At 36.7% G+C, this 18,676-nt stretch overlaps 1 protein-coding gene across 1 annotated transcript in view; it reads right to left on the reverse strand.

The window, feature by feature from the left end:
- PATJ (PATJ crumbs cell polarity complex component) overlaps positions 1-18,676 on the reverse strand; it is a 196,727-nt gene that overhangs the window by 13,246 nt on the left and 164,805 nt on the right. Inside the window, exons 34-38 of the mRNA XM_060773627.2 lie at positions 13,276-13,359; positions 10,989-11,182; positions 9,131-9,278; positions 7,649-7,735; positions 2,817-2,934 (exon numbers count right to left, since the gene is read on the reverse strand). Coding sequence (XP_060629610.2) covers positions 2,817-2,934; positions 7,649-7,735; positions 9,131-9,278; positions 10,989-11,182; positions 13,276-13,359 — 631 coding nt within the window. The remainder of the gene's footprint in view (positions 1-2,816; positions 2,935-7,648; positions 7,736-9,130; positions 9,279-10,988; positions 11,183-13,275; positions 13,360-18,676) is intronic.

Below are 18,676 nucleotides of genomic sequence, written 5' to 3' on the forward strand. Positions count from 1 at the left end.
AACAAACAATTAATTGATGTAATTAATCTATAACAACATGAAGAAACGATGGTTCCTACTAGCCCATAAAGTCATATGAAATCTTAGCAATCTATCCTATGAAATCGATATTCTTTTGTTGGCTTTTTTATTATCTTTTCTAGCAGGCATGGATAAAGTTGTTAGATTACATCTACCATCAGCCCCAGTCAGGATAGGCAGTCCCTTAACTATAAGGAATGCTGATAATTATAATCTGTCAAAATCTGCACTTTGCTGTTTTAGGCCTTGGGTCTCAATATAGCAATTGCTTTACTGAGACCATACTTTACTCCTTGAGCTATGAATTGTTGAAGTGGAAAGCAATACTCAGATTAGTTTGTTATTGTTGTGTGCCTTCAAATCATTTCTGAATTATGATGATCCTAAGGGATATTTATCATGAGCTTTTCTTGACAATACAGTATGTTTCAAACAGATGGACCCAATTTGAAATGGCTATATCTCTGCAACCATGAGCCTCCCATGAATGAGTCTTATCACTTGAAAGGGCAAGGCATAGAGTTTCTAATGATTGCTGCTAGATGCCTTTTTCAGAGCATAAATAGTGTCCAGCCTCAGTCATTTCTCAGATGGCAACATGGCCTAATGGGATATTCTCCATGTGTGAGGGGTTATTTTTTAGATTTGCTTCTAGCTCAAAAAATAAAACTTAATAACTTTATAATTCATTAAACTGTTTTATAACTTTTTATGGAATGATAATATGTTTCTATCTTGAAATATACTGCTTTAAAAACAGATTCATCATTTTGAAACACCCTATATTTTTTCAGGGGGGTGGGTTGATTTGCCTTTCTCCAAGAGAATGTGATTTGCCAAGTAGGTTTCCATGATTGAGCAAGGATTTGAATCCTGGTATTGAGAGTCCTAGTCCAGTGCTCAAATCCCTCCAACAGCCAGTTCTTTAAGTCTAATTTACTAAATTTATAAAACACACAGAATTATTATGGTACATCTTGGTCCAGGAGTGTGGATATAATTTCATTTGAAAAAGATTGTTTCATCAGATTAATCACAGCATAAATACCATGATACTTCACTACTTTCAACAGTGAAATAAATTATTTATTACAATCAACTGCTAATACATGGGGGAAAACTATATTAGTTGAACATTTAATGTTTTGTACTATTTTTTTAGTAGAAGAAAAGGAACAGACCAACACACTAATACATAATTTGCATCTTGAAGATTAGTAGGCTATAAGCAACTTTGGCAAGTGGATTTGAAATGGATATGAACCATTCCAAATAGAATACAACTATTACTTAGGCAATACTAATTGCAATACTATTAATACCATTACTACTACTATTACTACTACTGCTAATAATAATAATAATAATAATAATAATAATAATAATAATTTGCTTTGAAAGCTAATAGATTGAATATGAAAATTTGTTAATAACCCACTCTATATTTCATTACCAGCTAAGAAGCATCCTTAACTGAGGCTATAAATTACTGGTGCCATCAAAGCTCATAATCCCAAACTATAGAATCATAGAATCAAAGAGTTGGAAGAGACCTCGTGGGCCATCCAGTCCAACCCCCTGCCAAGAAGCAGGAATATTGCATTCAAATCACCCCTGACAGATGGCCATCCAGCCCCTGTTTAAAAGCTTCCAAAGAAGGAGCCTCCACCACACTCTGGGGCAGAGAGTTCCACTGCTGAACGGCTCTCACAGTCAGGAAGTTCTTCCTCATGTTCAGATGGAATCTCCTCTCTTGTAGTTTGAAGCCATTGTTCTGCGTCCTAGTCTCCAAGGAAGCAGAAAACAAGCTTGCTCCCTCCTCCCTGTGGCTTCCTCTCACATATTTATACATGGCTATCATATCTCCTCTCAGCCTTCTCTTCTTCAGGCTAAACATGCCCAGTTCCTTAAGCTGCTCCTCATAGGGCTTGTTCTCCAGACCCTTGATCATTTTAGTCGCCCTCCTCTGGACACATTCCAGCTTGTCAATATCTCTCTTGAATTGTGGTGCCCAGAATTGGACACAATATTCCAGGTGTGATCTAACCAGAGCAAAATAGAGGGGTAGCATTACTTCCCTGGACCTAGACACTATACTCCTATTGATGCAGGCCAAAATCCCATTGGCTTTTTTTGCCGCCACATCACATTGTTGGCACATGTTTAACTTGTTGTCCATGAGGACTCCAAGATCTTTTCACACGTACTAGTCAATATATGTTTTGGGATCATATGCTCTTTTGGGCCTCCAGACATTCCTTCCTTGCTACAGGTTGAACTTAAGAAAAACACACAGAAACAGATCTCAAATGTTAACCATGACAAGAACAGACCGATTAAATCAGTGGAAGTTATAGAAGTGTTGGCTTACCAAATTCCCACTGATTCTGCAGGTTTTCCCCACCCTTCCAACTACCAGGTATTATCACCTTTTGTCAATTGCGAGATCTAAGTGCCAATACATTTTGAAATTTATTTATTTTTTGTCGTGTCAGGAGCAACCGCTCCTGTTGTGAGAGAATTGGCCGTCTGCAAGGACGTTGCCCAGGGGACGCCTGGATGATTTTTGATGTTTTATCATCCTTGTGGGAGGCTTCTCTCATGTCCCCGCATGAGGAGCTGGAGCTAATAGAGGGAGCTCATCCACCTCTCCCTGGATTCGAACCTGCGTCCTGTTGATCTTCAGTCCTGCCGGCACAGTGCTTTAACCCACTGCGCCACCAGGGGCTCATTTCATTTTGAAATGAAACTTGTATGATAATTCTCAGTTACTGGCTGCACATTCTGCCCCACACCTGAACTTTTGTGAAAACCATCAGTGGATGATCTCTTAGTGCTGACAAAATTCTGTAGAGTGGAGATCACTGGAGCAAGTGTAGGGTGAAAGTGACTGTGAACATTGTGTTGGTTTATCTGAAAAACAAAAGTAGTTTCAGTAAGGGTCCAGGAAAAAAAAAGCAACAACCTGTGTTTTGTACCAAAGTTTTTGAAAGCAAGCACATATACAATACATTACAGTATCACAAAGCGAATGCTCTGGAAATTTCTTATACATCTATGGTATCTATTAATCAAAATCAAGACATGCAAGACTTCCTTGTTATATCACTGGATATACTTCTAGACTGTGTGGCAAAATTATACTATTACTCACTCTATAATATCTATAAACATTTAAACAGAAAAAAATAATTACATGGAACCATCTGTCTCTCTTTCTCAATATCTGCATTTAAAACAGCTTCAAAACAGGCATGGACACAAAGTACAATTCTGTTTTGTCTAAATAAGTGAGAATTAATTTAACCTAATTCCTCTTCCCTCTTCTAAACTTCAGTTAAATCTTTGACAGACTAGACATTTTGTGTATGACAGACAATGCCTGTATTCCCTTTAAAAATGTTCTAACATATCTTGATCCTAGCTATCACGCCTTGGTTGACAAAAGACCATGTCTAGCAATTTGCTAGTAGCAAATAAAACCTGCTTGAAGTAAAACTGATTTTTCAGACCACAGAGTGCCAATGAAATGCCTCTAGAATGTGGATTAGTGTGTCATAGGGTGTATGGAGAATTCATTAACAATAGCTCTGAACTTGCCGGAACTCAAGGGACCAGCGGAGGAAAGGCAAAGAAATAATATTACACATGTTCACCAAGCAACTGAGCAGTGCAATAGTTCAGGGAAATCAAGATATCGCACATACTTGGAAATTGGAGGCCTACAATAAAAGAGCATGAAGATGACAATGGCACAAGAAGGAAGCAAGAACAATCGAGAATTCAATTTCTGATTTTATCATTCTTTATTTTGTTCACCAACTTTTATGGAAACATCAAAGGACAACTTCCTATGTTTGGGAGCATAGCTTGGAAAAGTCCCCAGCCCACTACTATTACTACTACTGCTTCCATAATCTCCTAATCAGGTAGGGCAATTCTAGAGGAATAGTCCCCACAAAACAAAATTAGTAAAACTAACAAGAAATGCTTTTAACCTTTGATTGTTGTTTTACTGTTATTTTCATTTTTACAGTGGAAAATCCATTAAGGAGAGAAAGATAGAATAAATGTGCCTTCTGTTACCATGATAGACTGTTTTATATGTCAACATACTAAATCCCCTGTGAAATTCTAGCTCAGACTATATTAATCCTTTTCCTTATTGTTGCTGAATGTGAAACATAATATTGATACACAGTGACTTGTTTCAGTTATTTCTCCTGTACATTAGTAGCAATGCTTTCAAAGTTAAAAGGCAAAATAAACACATTATGGACCTTATCACAACACTTATACCCATTTCTTATGCTCTTTGCCTAATGGTTCCAATGGGTTTAATTACGTGATGAAAGGCTCATTTTGTTGGTAACTTGTAGGCACTCGTAAGCAAGGAGTCCGCTGCAAGCATTTTATGAAAAAAGGAAACAATTGACTTCAATTGTTTTGAATTTCATTGTGCAAGTCAGAAGCACAGACTTTTTGTCTGTGATAGGCAGACCTGTCTGCCAATCACTGTCTGTCCCAGTGACATATCTTCTGAAGTGTGTTTTGGAATTGTCTTTTTATCCCGCTTTTCCAAAACGACTAGCAGTATAATACCAGTGGCAGTCAGAAAAAGACCATGAGTAAAGCCATAAACGTTTTCCTCTTTGTCTTGTTTCCTTTTAAAATATATTTTTTAAAAATTGAAATTGCTCTGCTTCTTAAAAATAAAAAGTTTGTTGAGACAAAAGAACGGCACTATCATGAGGCCCCATAGTTGTGTGCTTTTGCAAGCTCCAGGGAGAAAACAAGGAAGACAGTGACATAGTGGAACATTCCTGGATTGGAAAGAGTCATTTTTCAACAGTATGAGATGGGGTGAACATATCCAGCACTTGTCCAGCATTCTTAATTGATGGGTTGCCTATCTTAAAATGTGTTTCATAGCCGTACATTATTAGGTCCTATTGTTTATTTTGTTCACCAACTTTTATGGAAACATCAAAGGACAACTTCCTATGTTTGGGAGCATAGCTTGGAAAAGTCCCCAGCCCACTACTATTACTACTACTGCTTCCATAATCTCCTAATCAGGTAGGGCAATTCTAGAGGAATAGTCCCCACAAAACAAAATTAGTAAAACTAACAAGAAATGCTTTTAACCTTTGATTGTTGTTTTACTGTTATTTTCATTTTTACAGTGGAAAATCCATTAAGGAGAGAAAGATAGAATAAATGTGCCTTCTGTTACCATGATAGACTGTTTTATATGTCAACATACTAAATCCCCTGTGAAATTCTAGCTCAGACTATATTAATCCTTTTCCTTATTGTTGCTGAATGTGAAACATAATATTGATACACAGTGACTTGTTTCAGTTATTTCTCCTGTACATTAGTAGCAATGCTTTCAAAGTTAAAAGGCAAAATAAACACATTATGGACCTTATCACAACACTTATACCCATTTCTTATGCTCTTTGCCTAATGGTTCCAATGGGTTTAATTACGTGATGAAAGGCTCATTTTGTTGGTAACTTGTAGGCACTCGTAAGCAAGGAGTCCGCTGCAAGCATTTTATGAAAAAAGGAAACAATTGACTTCAATTGTTTTGAATTTCATTGTGCAAGTCAGAAGCACAGACTTTTTGTCTGTGATAGGCAGACCTGTCTGCCAATCACTGTCTGTCCCAGTGACATATCTTCTGAAGTGTGTTTTGGAATTGTCTTTTTATCCCGCTTTTCCAAAACGACTAGCAGTATAATACCAGTGGCAGTCAGAAAAAGACCATGAGTAAAGCCATAAACGTTTTCCTCTTTGTCTTGTTTCCTTTTAAAATATATTTTTTAAAAATTGAAATTGCTCTGCTTCTTAAAAATAAAAAGTTTGTTGAGACAAAAGAACGGCACTATCATGAGGCCCCATAGTTGTGTGCTTTTGCAAGCTCCAGGGAGAAAACAAGGAAGACAGTGACATAGTGGAACATTCCTGGATTGGAAAGAGTCATTTTTCAACAGTATGAGATGGGGTGAACATATCCAGCACTTGTCCAGCATTCTTAATTGATGGGTTGCCTATCTTAAAATGTGTTTCATAGCCGTACATTATTAGGTCCTATTGTTTCATGCTGTGGATGGAAATAAGATACATTTTTGTTGATGTCTACTGCACAATTTAATTTATATGACACCACTCCTAGAGTAGCTCACACATATGACCAAAGGAGATCCATATTTGGGGATATTCCAGGGCCTCTGCCACATTAATCTGGATTTGTCAACAACAGCAACTGTCTGAATCATGGCTACAGAATCATAGAGTTGGAAGAGACCTCATGGGCCATCCAGTCCAACCCCCTGCCAAGACGCAGGGATATTGCATTCAAAGCACCCCTGACAGATGGTCATCCAGCCCCTGTTTAAAAGCTTCCAAAGAAGGAGCCTCCACCACACTCCAGGGCAGAGAATTCCACTGCTGAACTGCTCTCACAGTCAGGAAGTTCTTCCTCATGTTCAGATGAAATTTCCTTTCTTGTAGTTTGAAGCCATTGTTCCGCACCCTAGTCTCCAGGGAAGCAGAAAACAAACTTGCTCCCTCCTCCCTGTGACTTCTCTTCTTCAGGCCAAACGTGCCCCGCTCTTTAAGCCACTCCTCATAGGGCTTGTTCTCCAGACCCTTGATCATTTTAGTTGCCCTCCTCTGGACACTTTTCAGCTTGTCAATATTTCTCTTCAATTGGGTGTCCAGAATAGGACACAATATTCCAGGTATGGTTTAACCAAAGCGGAATAGAGGGGTAGTATTACTTCTCTAGATCTACATCTAGATCTGTTTATGCAGGCCAAAATCACATTGTTCTTTTTTGCCATCACATGACATTGTTGGCTCATGTTTAACTTGTTGTCCACGAGGACTCCAAGATCTTTTTAACATGTACTGCTCTCAAGCCAGGCGTCCCCCATTCTGTATCATTGCATTTCGTTTTTTCTGCCAAAGTGGAGTATCTTGCATTTGTCCCTGCTGAACTTCATTTTGTTAGTTTTGGCTCATCTCTCTAATCTGCTCCTGTCCTCTGGAGTATTGGCTATCCCTCCCAATTTGGTGTCATCTGCAAACTTGATGATCATGCCTTCTAACCCTTCTAAGTCATTAATAAAGATGTTGAACAGGACCGGGCCCAAGACGGAACCCTGCGGCACTCCGCTCGTCACTTCTTTCCAGGATGAAGAGGAAGCATTGGTGAGCACTCTCTGGGTTCGTTCATTTAACCAGTTACAGATCCACCTAACCGTAGTTTTGCCTTGCCCACATTGGACTACTTTGCTTGCCAGAAGGTCATGGGGGACCTTGTCGAAGGCCTTACTGAAATCCAGGTACGCCACATCCACGGCATTCCCTGCATCTACCCAGCTTGTAACTATCGAAAAAAGAGATCAGATTAGTCTGGCATGACTTGTTTTTGATAAATCCATGTTGACTATTAGTGATGACCGCATTTGTTTCTAGGTGTTTGCAGACCACCTCCTTAACAATCTTTTTCAGACTCTTGCCTGGTATCTATAACTGGATTCTAAACCCCAGTGCTCACAATCACACACCAAAGTCACCACAAATACTTTTTTACGATTCAAGTGCCACTGACCTGGCTGTTTTGAGATGTTTTTCGTGATGATGGCCAAGATCCCGCTCTCAGCCGTCCAATTTCCAGCTGCACAAGCCCTTGAGCACACTTCACATGTGAAAAAAACACACAGCATGTTGTATAGAAAAGCTTTCTTTTTCCCAGGCACACTTTGGATATTAAAACCCCTCAGTTACATCCCTGAATAGAGCACAACCATTTTATAGTGCATTCATTATTTAAAAATAGATCTATTGGGCAAGATTAAGTTAACACTTATTCCATGTTTTCTTCCCCAAGCAATCATTGGCAATGCTGCAATTAACCTGACACACAGAATTTAAAGCAGGAAAATTGAACTCTTTCGCAGAAGAACAACAGGGCACTTTCAGGAAAAGCAACTGGTAGAGTCATCAATGGATTGTACCATTCCAAAATTTGGTGGGAGAAGTGCATGATAGAATTTTCCTTTATGTCAAACAGTCCCTGCCTGTACAAGAACTAGACCACCATGCTGTTTTAGTGCTTCAGAAAGAATCCTAGGTTAGAGCACAATTTATATTATGCCACTAAAAAACATAAATGATACATGTACAATATAGCATTTAATACTATTGATTCATCAAATCTTTTTGCCTCCAACATTAATGAACATATTATAAATCAACCAGATTAAAAAAACCTGCACCATACATGGATGCTTAGACAGCTCTCAGGGCAGAAATCTGATTATGTCAGATGTATAAATAACCATACACTTGTGACTCTGCTACATCTTTTATGGTTTTATCAAATATTTCAAGATGGATATACATTGGCCCTCCATGTTTTCAGATTTAATTTTACATTTTTAGTCTGCGTATTTGATTAATATGATCTCTTCATGAATCTCTCGGTTCTCCAGTCACCTGGCAGAAGTTGATTGGAGTGCCTAGATATTCCTAGAGAAAACACCATAAAGTTGTCCCGTGTAAATTGATCATAGAATCTCACTGGAGGACTTAGCAATTCCTAGAAAGTGTTCTCTTGGGTAATATAAGGGAGTATTTTTATTCATGTTTTTCCACTTTTGTAGTGCTTCTGTGTCCTAACAACAGCAAACATATATCAAAAATAAATGCCTAAATTTTATGTTTCCTGATGCAATTATCTTGAAAATAGTCTACTTAATAATTCATACACATTTCTATCTTCTGTTTCTTTCAGAGTATACATCAATTCATTTTCAATACTGCAAAAAATCACTACCAGAAAGTATCTGTTTCTCATGTGCAGAAACCTTTTTGATCTTGTATGTGGACACCACAGTTAGACCTCTGAAAAAAATTCATGGAATTATAGACTTGGAAGTGAACCATCAAGCCCAACCCCCTTCTTAGTGCATGATCCTGGCATTCAGGAAATCCAAATGCGACAATGCTTTTTTAAAAAGAGTAGTACAGTATAATTAGACTTCATTATGCTTACAAGCATTTAGTATCCACAAATGTAAAATGCACTCACCTTAAGAATGGTGGCAACCATCTCTTGGGAAGCATGCCTTACATTCTCTCCATTAACAGATAAGATCTGGTCCCCCTGAATTAGTCTCCCATCTAGGTCAGCAGCTCCTCCTTTGACAATGTCAGAGATAAATACTCCATTTCCATTTCTAAAAAAGAAAAATGCACATGTATTATTGCACAAACATGGCTACACTCTGGTCTTAAAGTGACTGTGCTGATTTATTTCTATATGGCCATATTATTCACTATCACCACAACCACAATGTTGCCAACACTGCCATCTTTCCAGCACCAACCGGCTGTTCCCTTAAGTCTTTGGGTCTAACTGGTTTTTCACAAAACTTCACTGGTACATGGTTTTTTGTTTTTGTGCTTTTAGCTAGGCAATTTCTTAGACAGCTGGCCCCAGTTAGGACCCCCCCCCCCAACAAAAAATCTTGTCCTCAGGCACTTTATGATTGCTATATCCAAATCCTTAATGGTAAATCGTTTTATCTTCATCACTGCTATATGATATTTGCACTTTACACATTAGTTCTATCCTCTAATGTTGTGGCACCAGTCTGCCCACCCACAATGAGACACTGAACTTTGCTATTGGTTGTTGGTTTTGATGTATTTCTGTGTGTGTGTGTGTATGTGTATATATATATATATAATTTCTTTGTATTGTTTTTGTAGTTCACATGAATTTTAATGTGTTGTTTTAACTGCTCTGTTGGGCCTGGCCCCATGTAAGTTGCCCTGAGTCCCTTGGGGGAGATGGAGGTGGGGGTATAAAAATAAAGTTATTATCATTATGGTTTTAAGTAATATTCAACTATTTTACCAGTTTTAATTTTTTATTTCAATTTTAATAAGTTTTAAACTTTTGAAATTGTTTAATCAACTTTTAAATGTTTAGCATTCCTTTTAACCTGTTCAAATTAGTCAGGTTGCTATCATTATGTTCAACCCTGAAATTGTGAAAGGCAGGAAATAAATATTAGAATAAATAAATATCAGTACAGGGGATACATTCCTGGCTGGATTTACTTGAAAGAGCAAATATGATAGAACACCATTAAATTATCTGGTTAAATTAATTAAATTAAATTCATTAAATTGTCTGGTTCTAATATAGGATCATGCTGGAGGACCTAGAGAGAAATAACCTCTCTAGGAATATGCTAGGTCCTCCAGGGTGACTATGGTAACATCTGAGAAGAATCATATAGAATCATTTCAAGAACCAAATAGGCCATTTCCCCTGCCAGATAACTAGTAAGTGCAGACAAAGGATCTTACTGCACACAAAATATATTCAGAACACTGCACTACAGCACTTATTGACTGCTTGGTTTGTTCCTTTAAAAGTGAAATAGAAAATAAATTTGTGAGTATGGTATCTTCTACTCTTTCTATCTGGAAATAAGCATCTCCTTTATTGTCCTTTCTGCCTCTCTAAATTTTATTTCCATTACACTGAATATTTTCACTACACTGAATAGGTATGTGTTATGTGGTTTTATTAAAAACCAGAGGGAAGGGTAAGAAGATTTTAAGTAATCAAAAGAGCCTTCACTGTCAAGAGAGAGTCTTCTCTTCTGATTTATGCAAAGGCAATGAAATCGGTAATACAAGAGAGAGAGGCTAGCACGCTCCTTCTCTGTGCATTCCTTAAACAACTCAATAAAGCTAATAAAGGTTAAGTGTGCCTTATCCAAAATGCTTGTGATCAAACTGGGAAAATATTTTCCCCAAATTTTCCCCATTTGGTGAATATTTTGTCTTTAAACACTATGGCTCAATCTGTAGTGCTTTCTTTTTATTTTAAAAATGATCTCAGCAGAGCAATGGCTAGCTGCAATCCTTACCTTTTCCCAACAATGCTGAGTCCCAAGCCTCTGCCCATTTTCCTTTGCAGCTCGACAAAGAAAATCTCCAAATTTTCTTCATCTTTATAATGAGCTTCATCTCTATAGACAATCAGTTGAACTTTTTGAGGAGTCTGTCTCAAGGCTGTGATCGCTTCTTCATGACTAGCATTCCTCAAGTCTATACCATTAACCTAGAATAAAACAGCATAATATAACTGCAATTCTGCTTGCTTACTGATTGGTAGTACTAGTTAGGCCCATCAAATAACATCTCAAAATAAATCAACATGCTTATTCTTAAGAAATGAGAGAAATAAGAGAACTTTCAGCTAAATAAAATAATTACATAACATTTTCGTAGAGAGTCCGAGTGCAGAAGCTCAGAACTTTCAATGCATAAGCATTGAAATTAAAGATTAAAGCATTTTTAATGAGTGGGTATAACTATTCATAGTATCTATTGATAGTTTCTGATGATTATCATGAAATTGTACTGTAGGTTTCCCAGCATTAAGCGACGTATTAGTGTGAATTCACAATGTATTAACAGTTTGAATAAGACTGTAATCCTACTCAAACATAAGTATCACTTGACATCATAAAAGTTCACTGCACAGAAGATATATATAACAAAGATAGGAATCAAGCAGTCCTTCAGATGTAGTTGAACTGCTAGTCTCAGTTGCTATAGCAAAACAGCCAATGGCAAACAATGCTAGGAATTACAGTACAATAATATCTAACAAGCTGCATTATTCCCACATCTACTAAAACAAACCCATAAGATAGTAAACATTTCTGATTCCTTTCACCTTTCACCTTGCATTTATGCAATTCTGTACTTTGAATAGCAAAATAATATATTTCCAGATTCCAATAGATGGCACACAAGCTTTAATTTTTTGTCAAAACTCAGGTTATATTTAAAATAATTCAGAGTTTCAGAGGGAGAAACAAGGCATTCATTGTATAATGCCCATGGCCAAATGCAAAACCTGTTTGGTTGAAATGACAAAACTTGAAGCATATGGTTAACTTCAATTCCTGATAGACGCAGACCTGAAATTCATGGTAACCTCCCAATTCAAATGCAAGATAGCACATTTTAGTTAGAAGTGGGTGATATCCATCTAGATTTTTAAATTTTCAATTTTATAATCTAATTTAGCCATCTGGAGAACTTTGTCCCAGAGATAGATAATGTTAATACTTTGGTAAATAATTACAGAACCAGGTAAAAACAGCAGGCATAGTTCACTTGCTGTTCAGGTGGTGAACAGCAAGTGAACTATGATTGCATAGATCCAAAGATCTTATAAAATGTGAAACTGCCTGAATGTTTCTGTACTTGAGGGTAATTGCTATATGCCTACGGATTTTAAAATGATGGTTTTTTTTTTTTTTGCAGCTTTCTGGTCCTTCACTCTCACTCCAAGTCTTTTATAGCCTTAATTCCAGTACCTCCTTTTGGAAACAGTGAAGAACCTTTTGCTGTTTAATTTTGTACTGTGACTTTTGTTGTGTCTAGTAGTTTGTCAGCAGCAGCCATGGTTCTAATATGTTTCTTTTGATTACTGAGAGGAGGTAGAAGGTGCTATTTGTTGGTATGGTTGATCTCTGTGGGATATCCCTCCTTGTTGTTTGTTTTGAGGTTGTCATCAGTGCTGATTCCAGACTCTGAAATATACTATCTTAGTGGCTGTGGAAGCTTGGTTACTCTCATATCCATTGCCCTCACAAAATTCACTTAAAGAATTCACATAAAGGGCAATGAAGCCTAATTTGCTATGTCCATCATGTTTTTATTGCATTCTGGTAAGAAATACACTTGTTGTTTTAAGGCACAGTGAAAATAAAAAACATTATGTGAAAGAGCTGTTAAGAACAATTCCCAATCGGTCCTCTATGTTTTCTTAACTTCCTTTCATGGAAGTCATAATAGGTGTGCTGGGAATTTTTTGTTGACGTGATAGTGAGCTGGTTCCAGACGCTCAGCAACCACAGTGATTTCTACTCCTTTTTCTAAGTTTTAATCAAGCACAAACTTTTTTCTTACTTATTTCTTATCTAATATCCCAAAATACAGGATAATGAAAAATAGCAAGCTTCACTAAGTGGCTTATGCAAACATGGTACCAATTTATAGGTTAAGATAAAGAAGATAACAGACTCCATGTTTAGGTGAACATGCAATTAATTTAATCATGTGTGTATCTTAACTTCAAATACACCAGTTCTATATTGAAGATAGAAAAATTCCAAGTTTGAAAAACTTGCAATTTACCTCAAGAATTTGATCACCAGCCCAAAGTCGACCATCTCGAGCAGCTGCACCTTCCTCATAAACTTCATGAATTACAATAGCATCCTAATGGGAACATATCAGTAAGGAATTAATTAATTTTATAACTTAAAAACACTTCTAGTCCTGTAGTCCACTAAAACTTCTAAATTCTTTTATTGATATTAACAATATTTTAATCATTATCTGAAAAAAAAATGTAAGGAGATTTAAGGAGCACTAAGTCCAGTGTCACTACTTAGAACCAAACCTGATTTTAACCAGGGTAAGACCAGCATCAAACCAACATTAACTGTGATTAAATACAATTATTGTTACTATCAGCCTGGATATCATAGGGCTTGTCTACACTGGTCAAAAAAGTACATCCATTGCAAAACTTAGATGTTGGAAGCAAATATTTTGCCACCATATGAGAGTAGAAATTCCTGCAGCAGATGGGAAATGGATACACCTGAAGTTAACCTGCATCTTAATCCTGGTAACCTCAAGATTGGACTTCTGCAATATGCTTTACATTGGTCTACCTCTGTACCATGTTCGGAAACTCCAGTTGGTTCAAAAAACGACAAATCAAATTGGTTACAGGAACATCCAGGAATGAACATATCACACCTATCCTAAAGACACTCCACTGGCTGCCAATTACTTTCCTGGCAAAGTACAAAGTGTTGGTTTTGACCTTTAAAGCCTTATATGGTTTGGGTCCAGGTAACCTAAAGGATCACCTTCTTCCTTATAATCCGCCCCGGACACTGAGGTCCTCTGGGGGGCATCTGTTCCAGATTGCCACAACTAGACTGGCAACCATCACTTAGATAATCTTTTCATCAGCTGCCCTAAGGCTATGGAACAACTTGGCAGAAGAACCCCAACAGCGAAATGAGCTGTTGGAATTTAAAACACATTTGAAGACCTATCTCTTCTGGCAGGCCTACCCAGACAGTTTTAATGATGAATTTTAAACTTGCACCTCATGTTTAATCTCTGTTTTGTGTATTTTAATATGTATCTTGTGGAAATATGTTTAAATATGTTTATTTTAAAGAATAGTTTTAGGTGAATGTGTGATTTACACTATTGTAGCCCACCTCGAGCTATGAGGAGAGGCAGGTAAGAAATAATAATAATAATAATAATTATTATTATTAGAAAGAAATACATTCTTAAAACAATACATAAGTGGGAAAAGATACAATAAATTATTATTATTATTATTATTATTAGTAGTAGTAGTAGTATTATATAATGCAAATTTTAGCTGCATACAGCAATAATATTGGAACTTCTATTACCTTTTTCAAGCTACTAAACGTGATTAATATTTTTAACATATTGTCTATTGTTTAAGGGGCCCCACTTGCCATAGGGCAAGCTGAAACCCTGGTCAATCCACCACTATGTGTAACATTAATTAGAAAACCAGTGCTTTGTGTTGATTAGCCAAATTTTAATCCACCAGAAGAAATTACATCCAAAAGCTCATTTTATTATTTATTTATCTGATTTATATCTTGCTTTTCTGCCAAAAAATTCAACTTGGGGCTTATTGGCCTTATTATTCAGGTTTGAAAATAGAGGTTATTGCTCTAGGGAGAATTTCCTTACTTATTTTGAGGGTAGACATCCTTGCCAGCAACAATACATCAAGTGACATATCTTTTTGTTCTTTTTACAGAACAGCTACTGGTTTTGAAAGAAAACGACAAATGCCTTCCTGGAATGCTAACCTGGTAAAACTCTTGAGATTTTTAAAATTATGTTTTTAATGTTTGGAGCTGGTAAAATCTATTGTGTTTTTATCTTAGTGTTTTTATTCCCTTTTATTATGTGAACAGATGCAATAATGTTTTCTCATAAGGTGGCACATAAAAACCCTAAATTCCTTTATTAAACTTTTTTATTATTTTTTCATTTATTTTTCAGTTTGAGCACACAAAACCCTTAAATTGATTTATTAACCATTTAAATTATTTTTTCATTTATTTCTCAGTTACAGCTTTTCAAACTGTGTGTCATGTAGAGATGTGTCACTTCTGCCTCTTGTCTCCTTTATGCTGCCTTCATGCTGGATCCCTAGTAGAGGCAGCTTGTTTTCTTGCTCTTCTCTTATCCCCCTCAGTCAGGTTCTCAATCTTTTCTTTTATTAATATAGCTATTTTCTTATCTATATTTGTATAGATGCAGGCATTTTAAGGTCACCAAAGCAATTTACACTGCTCTTAAATTATAACCCTTCAAATAAACAGTTCCTCTCCTTCTCTTTTGCTTTTCTCATTCACTCCCTCCATGCATTTTTTAAAAGTGAGGAAAAATTGTTGTAACATGTACCTAAGTCCTCTCAATCTTCCAAAGCAAAATCCACAATTGCTGGCCTCAAACCTGCCCTTGAACTATCCAAAATATTGATTTATAGTTGTGTATATAAGGTACAGAGTTATAATCTGGAGAATTATTCAGGGACCAGAATGAATAAGTGATGAAAAATCAGTGGCATGCTGCTATGGGCACAGTCAGGTCAACAACATTTTAGTTTTCGTCAACAGCAGCACTTCTTCCAAGACTGAGCACTAATGGGACTCAAGTGAATTTAAGATCACAGTTGAGATATTATGTCTTGTCCCCAGCAGTGACAGTACTGAAGGGATCAGGAGGAAGAGAACCTTGACAGGTTGGAAGGCTTTGATGAAATCCAGGAAAAAGGAGTGAAATATAAAGATGCACAGCTGGATGTCAGAAATCCACACTGTAGGTATTTTTACACTTTTTGACTGTGACAGAAATTTCTCACCACAGAAAGGGGCTACTCTGGAAAACATGACACAGTATGATTGTGATCCATTGCTAGTAATACTATTTAGTATTTTATATTATTCTTTCATTCATTAATAAGCCCACAAAGTAGACTAATATTTTTACAGATGGAGGCTGAGAAACCATGGCAGGCTTAAGACCAAATAATGAGGTCAAGAAAGAGACAGGAGACTTAGCTGGATCTCAGCTCATGCTTTTAATTATCACCCCTTTCCCCAACATGTGGAAGATGAAAGAGGGAGATAAAGCAGAATACATTCCAAAGTTCATAAACTATGAACACTATGAAACAACCTGCACAGAGGAAAGCTGGAATCTCTTGCTATAGGTTACTGGTTGGCAAAACATGGCTTATTTGGTGTAGCTTATTTCATGTAACTTCCACTAGACCTAACCAGCATAGTTTCTAGTTATGTTGAGAACTGCAGTCCAATATTTAGAGGGCTGTGGGTTGTCTATTCCATACCCTCCAGCATTTTACAAATGAAAACTGGAACAAACATTAGAGTGTTGTCAATATGATAAAAGCTATTAATGAGGAAGGAAGCAAAAGCTAGGTTAAGGCTGCAGCATTGTGTTTTGGCTGTGCCTTCTCAAGAGTGCATTTCTAGTCTCTCCACTCCTCTCTCTACTGCTGACTCAATTGAGTGCAAGTGACGTTTGCAAACTCTCAACTCAGTTTGCAGCAATTAGTAATCTGAGAGCAAAGGACAAAAGTGGAGAAGACAGGGAGAAACTGTCACACTTTAAAAGCAGCCAAAAAGCAGGACAATAGAAGAACAATGGGGACTGTCCCAGCTAAACTGTGACATGTAGTAACTATGCTATCCCTGCTTTCAATGTCAACCAGGGGTGGTCCAGATGTCAGCTGAGAAGGATATTTTCTATATAAATGTACGTAATGGGTTTAATGACCAATTATTAGAATTTATTTATCACATCCCTACTCCAAGGAGAACATATTATTGCCACAAAGCACTTGCTTGCATCCAATAGATTTCCCAGTCCATCACCCCAAAAGTCTCTTATTTTGTCCAACAAAATATCTCTGCAAATGATGGGTTGCTTCAAAGCATAGGGTTTTTTAGATTGCCAAATTTGGGCTATAGTAATCTAGATGGTTAAATTTTGCTTTGAATAAACTATAACTGAGCAACTATGTTTTAGAACTTACCAACTTGAATGCAACAAGACATCACCGATTCTACTAAATAATGGAACCATACTATAAAAACCATTTCCTCACATGTGAATAAACATAGACATGCAAGAAATACTAGCATCATAGTTGGTTGTTAGGTCTGATCTTAATCCACAATTGTTCAGTGGACTGTCTGTATCTATTGAGGTTGACCTTCCAGGTCCCCCTTCCCCCAATACTAGAATCTATTGAAGATCAAGTCTCATTATTGTTGTAGTAAAATGATGTCCATTATATAAAATGAGAAAATCAATATTTGCTTTTCAGAATATTCTGAATTGCTATATATTTTCCATATCACTGTCAAGCTACGAATGGTGAAATCTGTGGATGCAGTCAATAGATACGGAGGTCTGACTCTATACCATGGAGAGAGAGAAACACATACATCTTGTTGCACTGCCAAATTTAATATATATTCTCTCTGAAACAGGGAATGCATTAAAATTAAACACTAATTTTTTAGCACAGATAGAAAACTTTGCACAGATTTGACTAACAGCCAATGCATTATGTGGTCAAATCTAATGTAAATAAATAAGTTTTGGTTATTCAGTCTTAGTAGTAACATTTCAAACACTGAATAAAATAATTCATAATAAAAAAGAGTGGTAAGTGGGAAGCTACAGAACTTCATTCAGGTTTTAAAAAAATATTTTAATGAAGCAGCATTGCATCACCCAGAGCAAGGTGACATGTGATAAGAAAGCTATGAAGAAGAGGCAAATTAAAAATACCTTTTTTTCCTAAAGCAAGTTGAGTGATTAAAAGATCAAGTTAAAAACCAGCTTTTGTTCTGAGGGTTTGAACATTTAGAAAAAGTCAGGCTTCCATGCTACATCTCTAATTTATCTATGTGTGGAGGGTATGTATGAGTATCTGGTGTTGGTAATAGAAACCTATTAATTTACAGAAAGCTGGAGTGGTTAATATCACTAAATGCTATAGATTTAAATTAAAGATGCATTTTATTCTGTTTTAGGCATCTGTGTTGCCAACTTTTTGACACAATTAGTGGAACAGAAAGACAGATTAAATAATGTTCCTGCAATGATTGATTGCTTCCAGTCAGTTTATTGAGCAAAAGATCTTACAAGAATAGCCAATTTTCTTGAATACTATCAAAATATGTCAGGGTCAAAAGATCAAGTCCCATAGCCTAATGGTAGATATGTAGGCTTTCTGCTGTAGTAATCATACCATTATAACATAGCAATGAGCAGGCACTGGTACCTGAGGGAATGTGCAGATGACCTAAGATTTCCAGCCTTCTGAGTTTATGCCAGTTGATAATGCCTTTTAAAAAACCCTGATAACCAATCGTCCTGAGATTTCATTACAAAGTCTCTCCTCCAAATGACTATGCCA

The sequence above is a fragment of the Anolis sagrei genome, chromosome 4 (assembly GCF_037176765.1).
Source record: "Anolis sagrei isolate rAnoSag1 chromosome 4, rAnoSag1.mat, whole genome shotgun sequence".
Classification (NCBI taxonomy): domain Eukaryota; kingdom Metazoa; phylum Chordata; class Lepidosauria; order Squamata; family Dactyloidae; genus Anolis; species Anolis sagrei.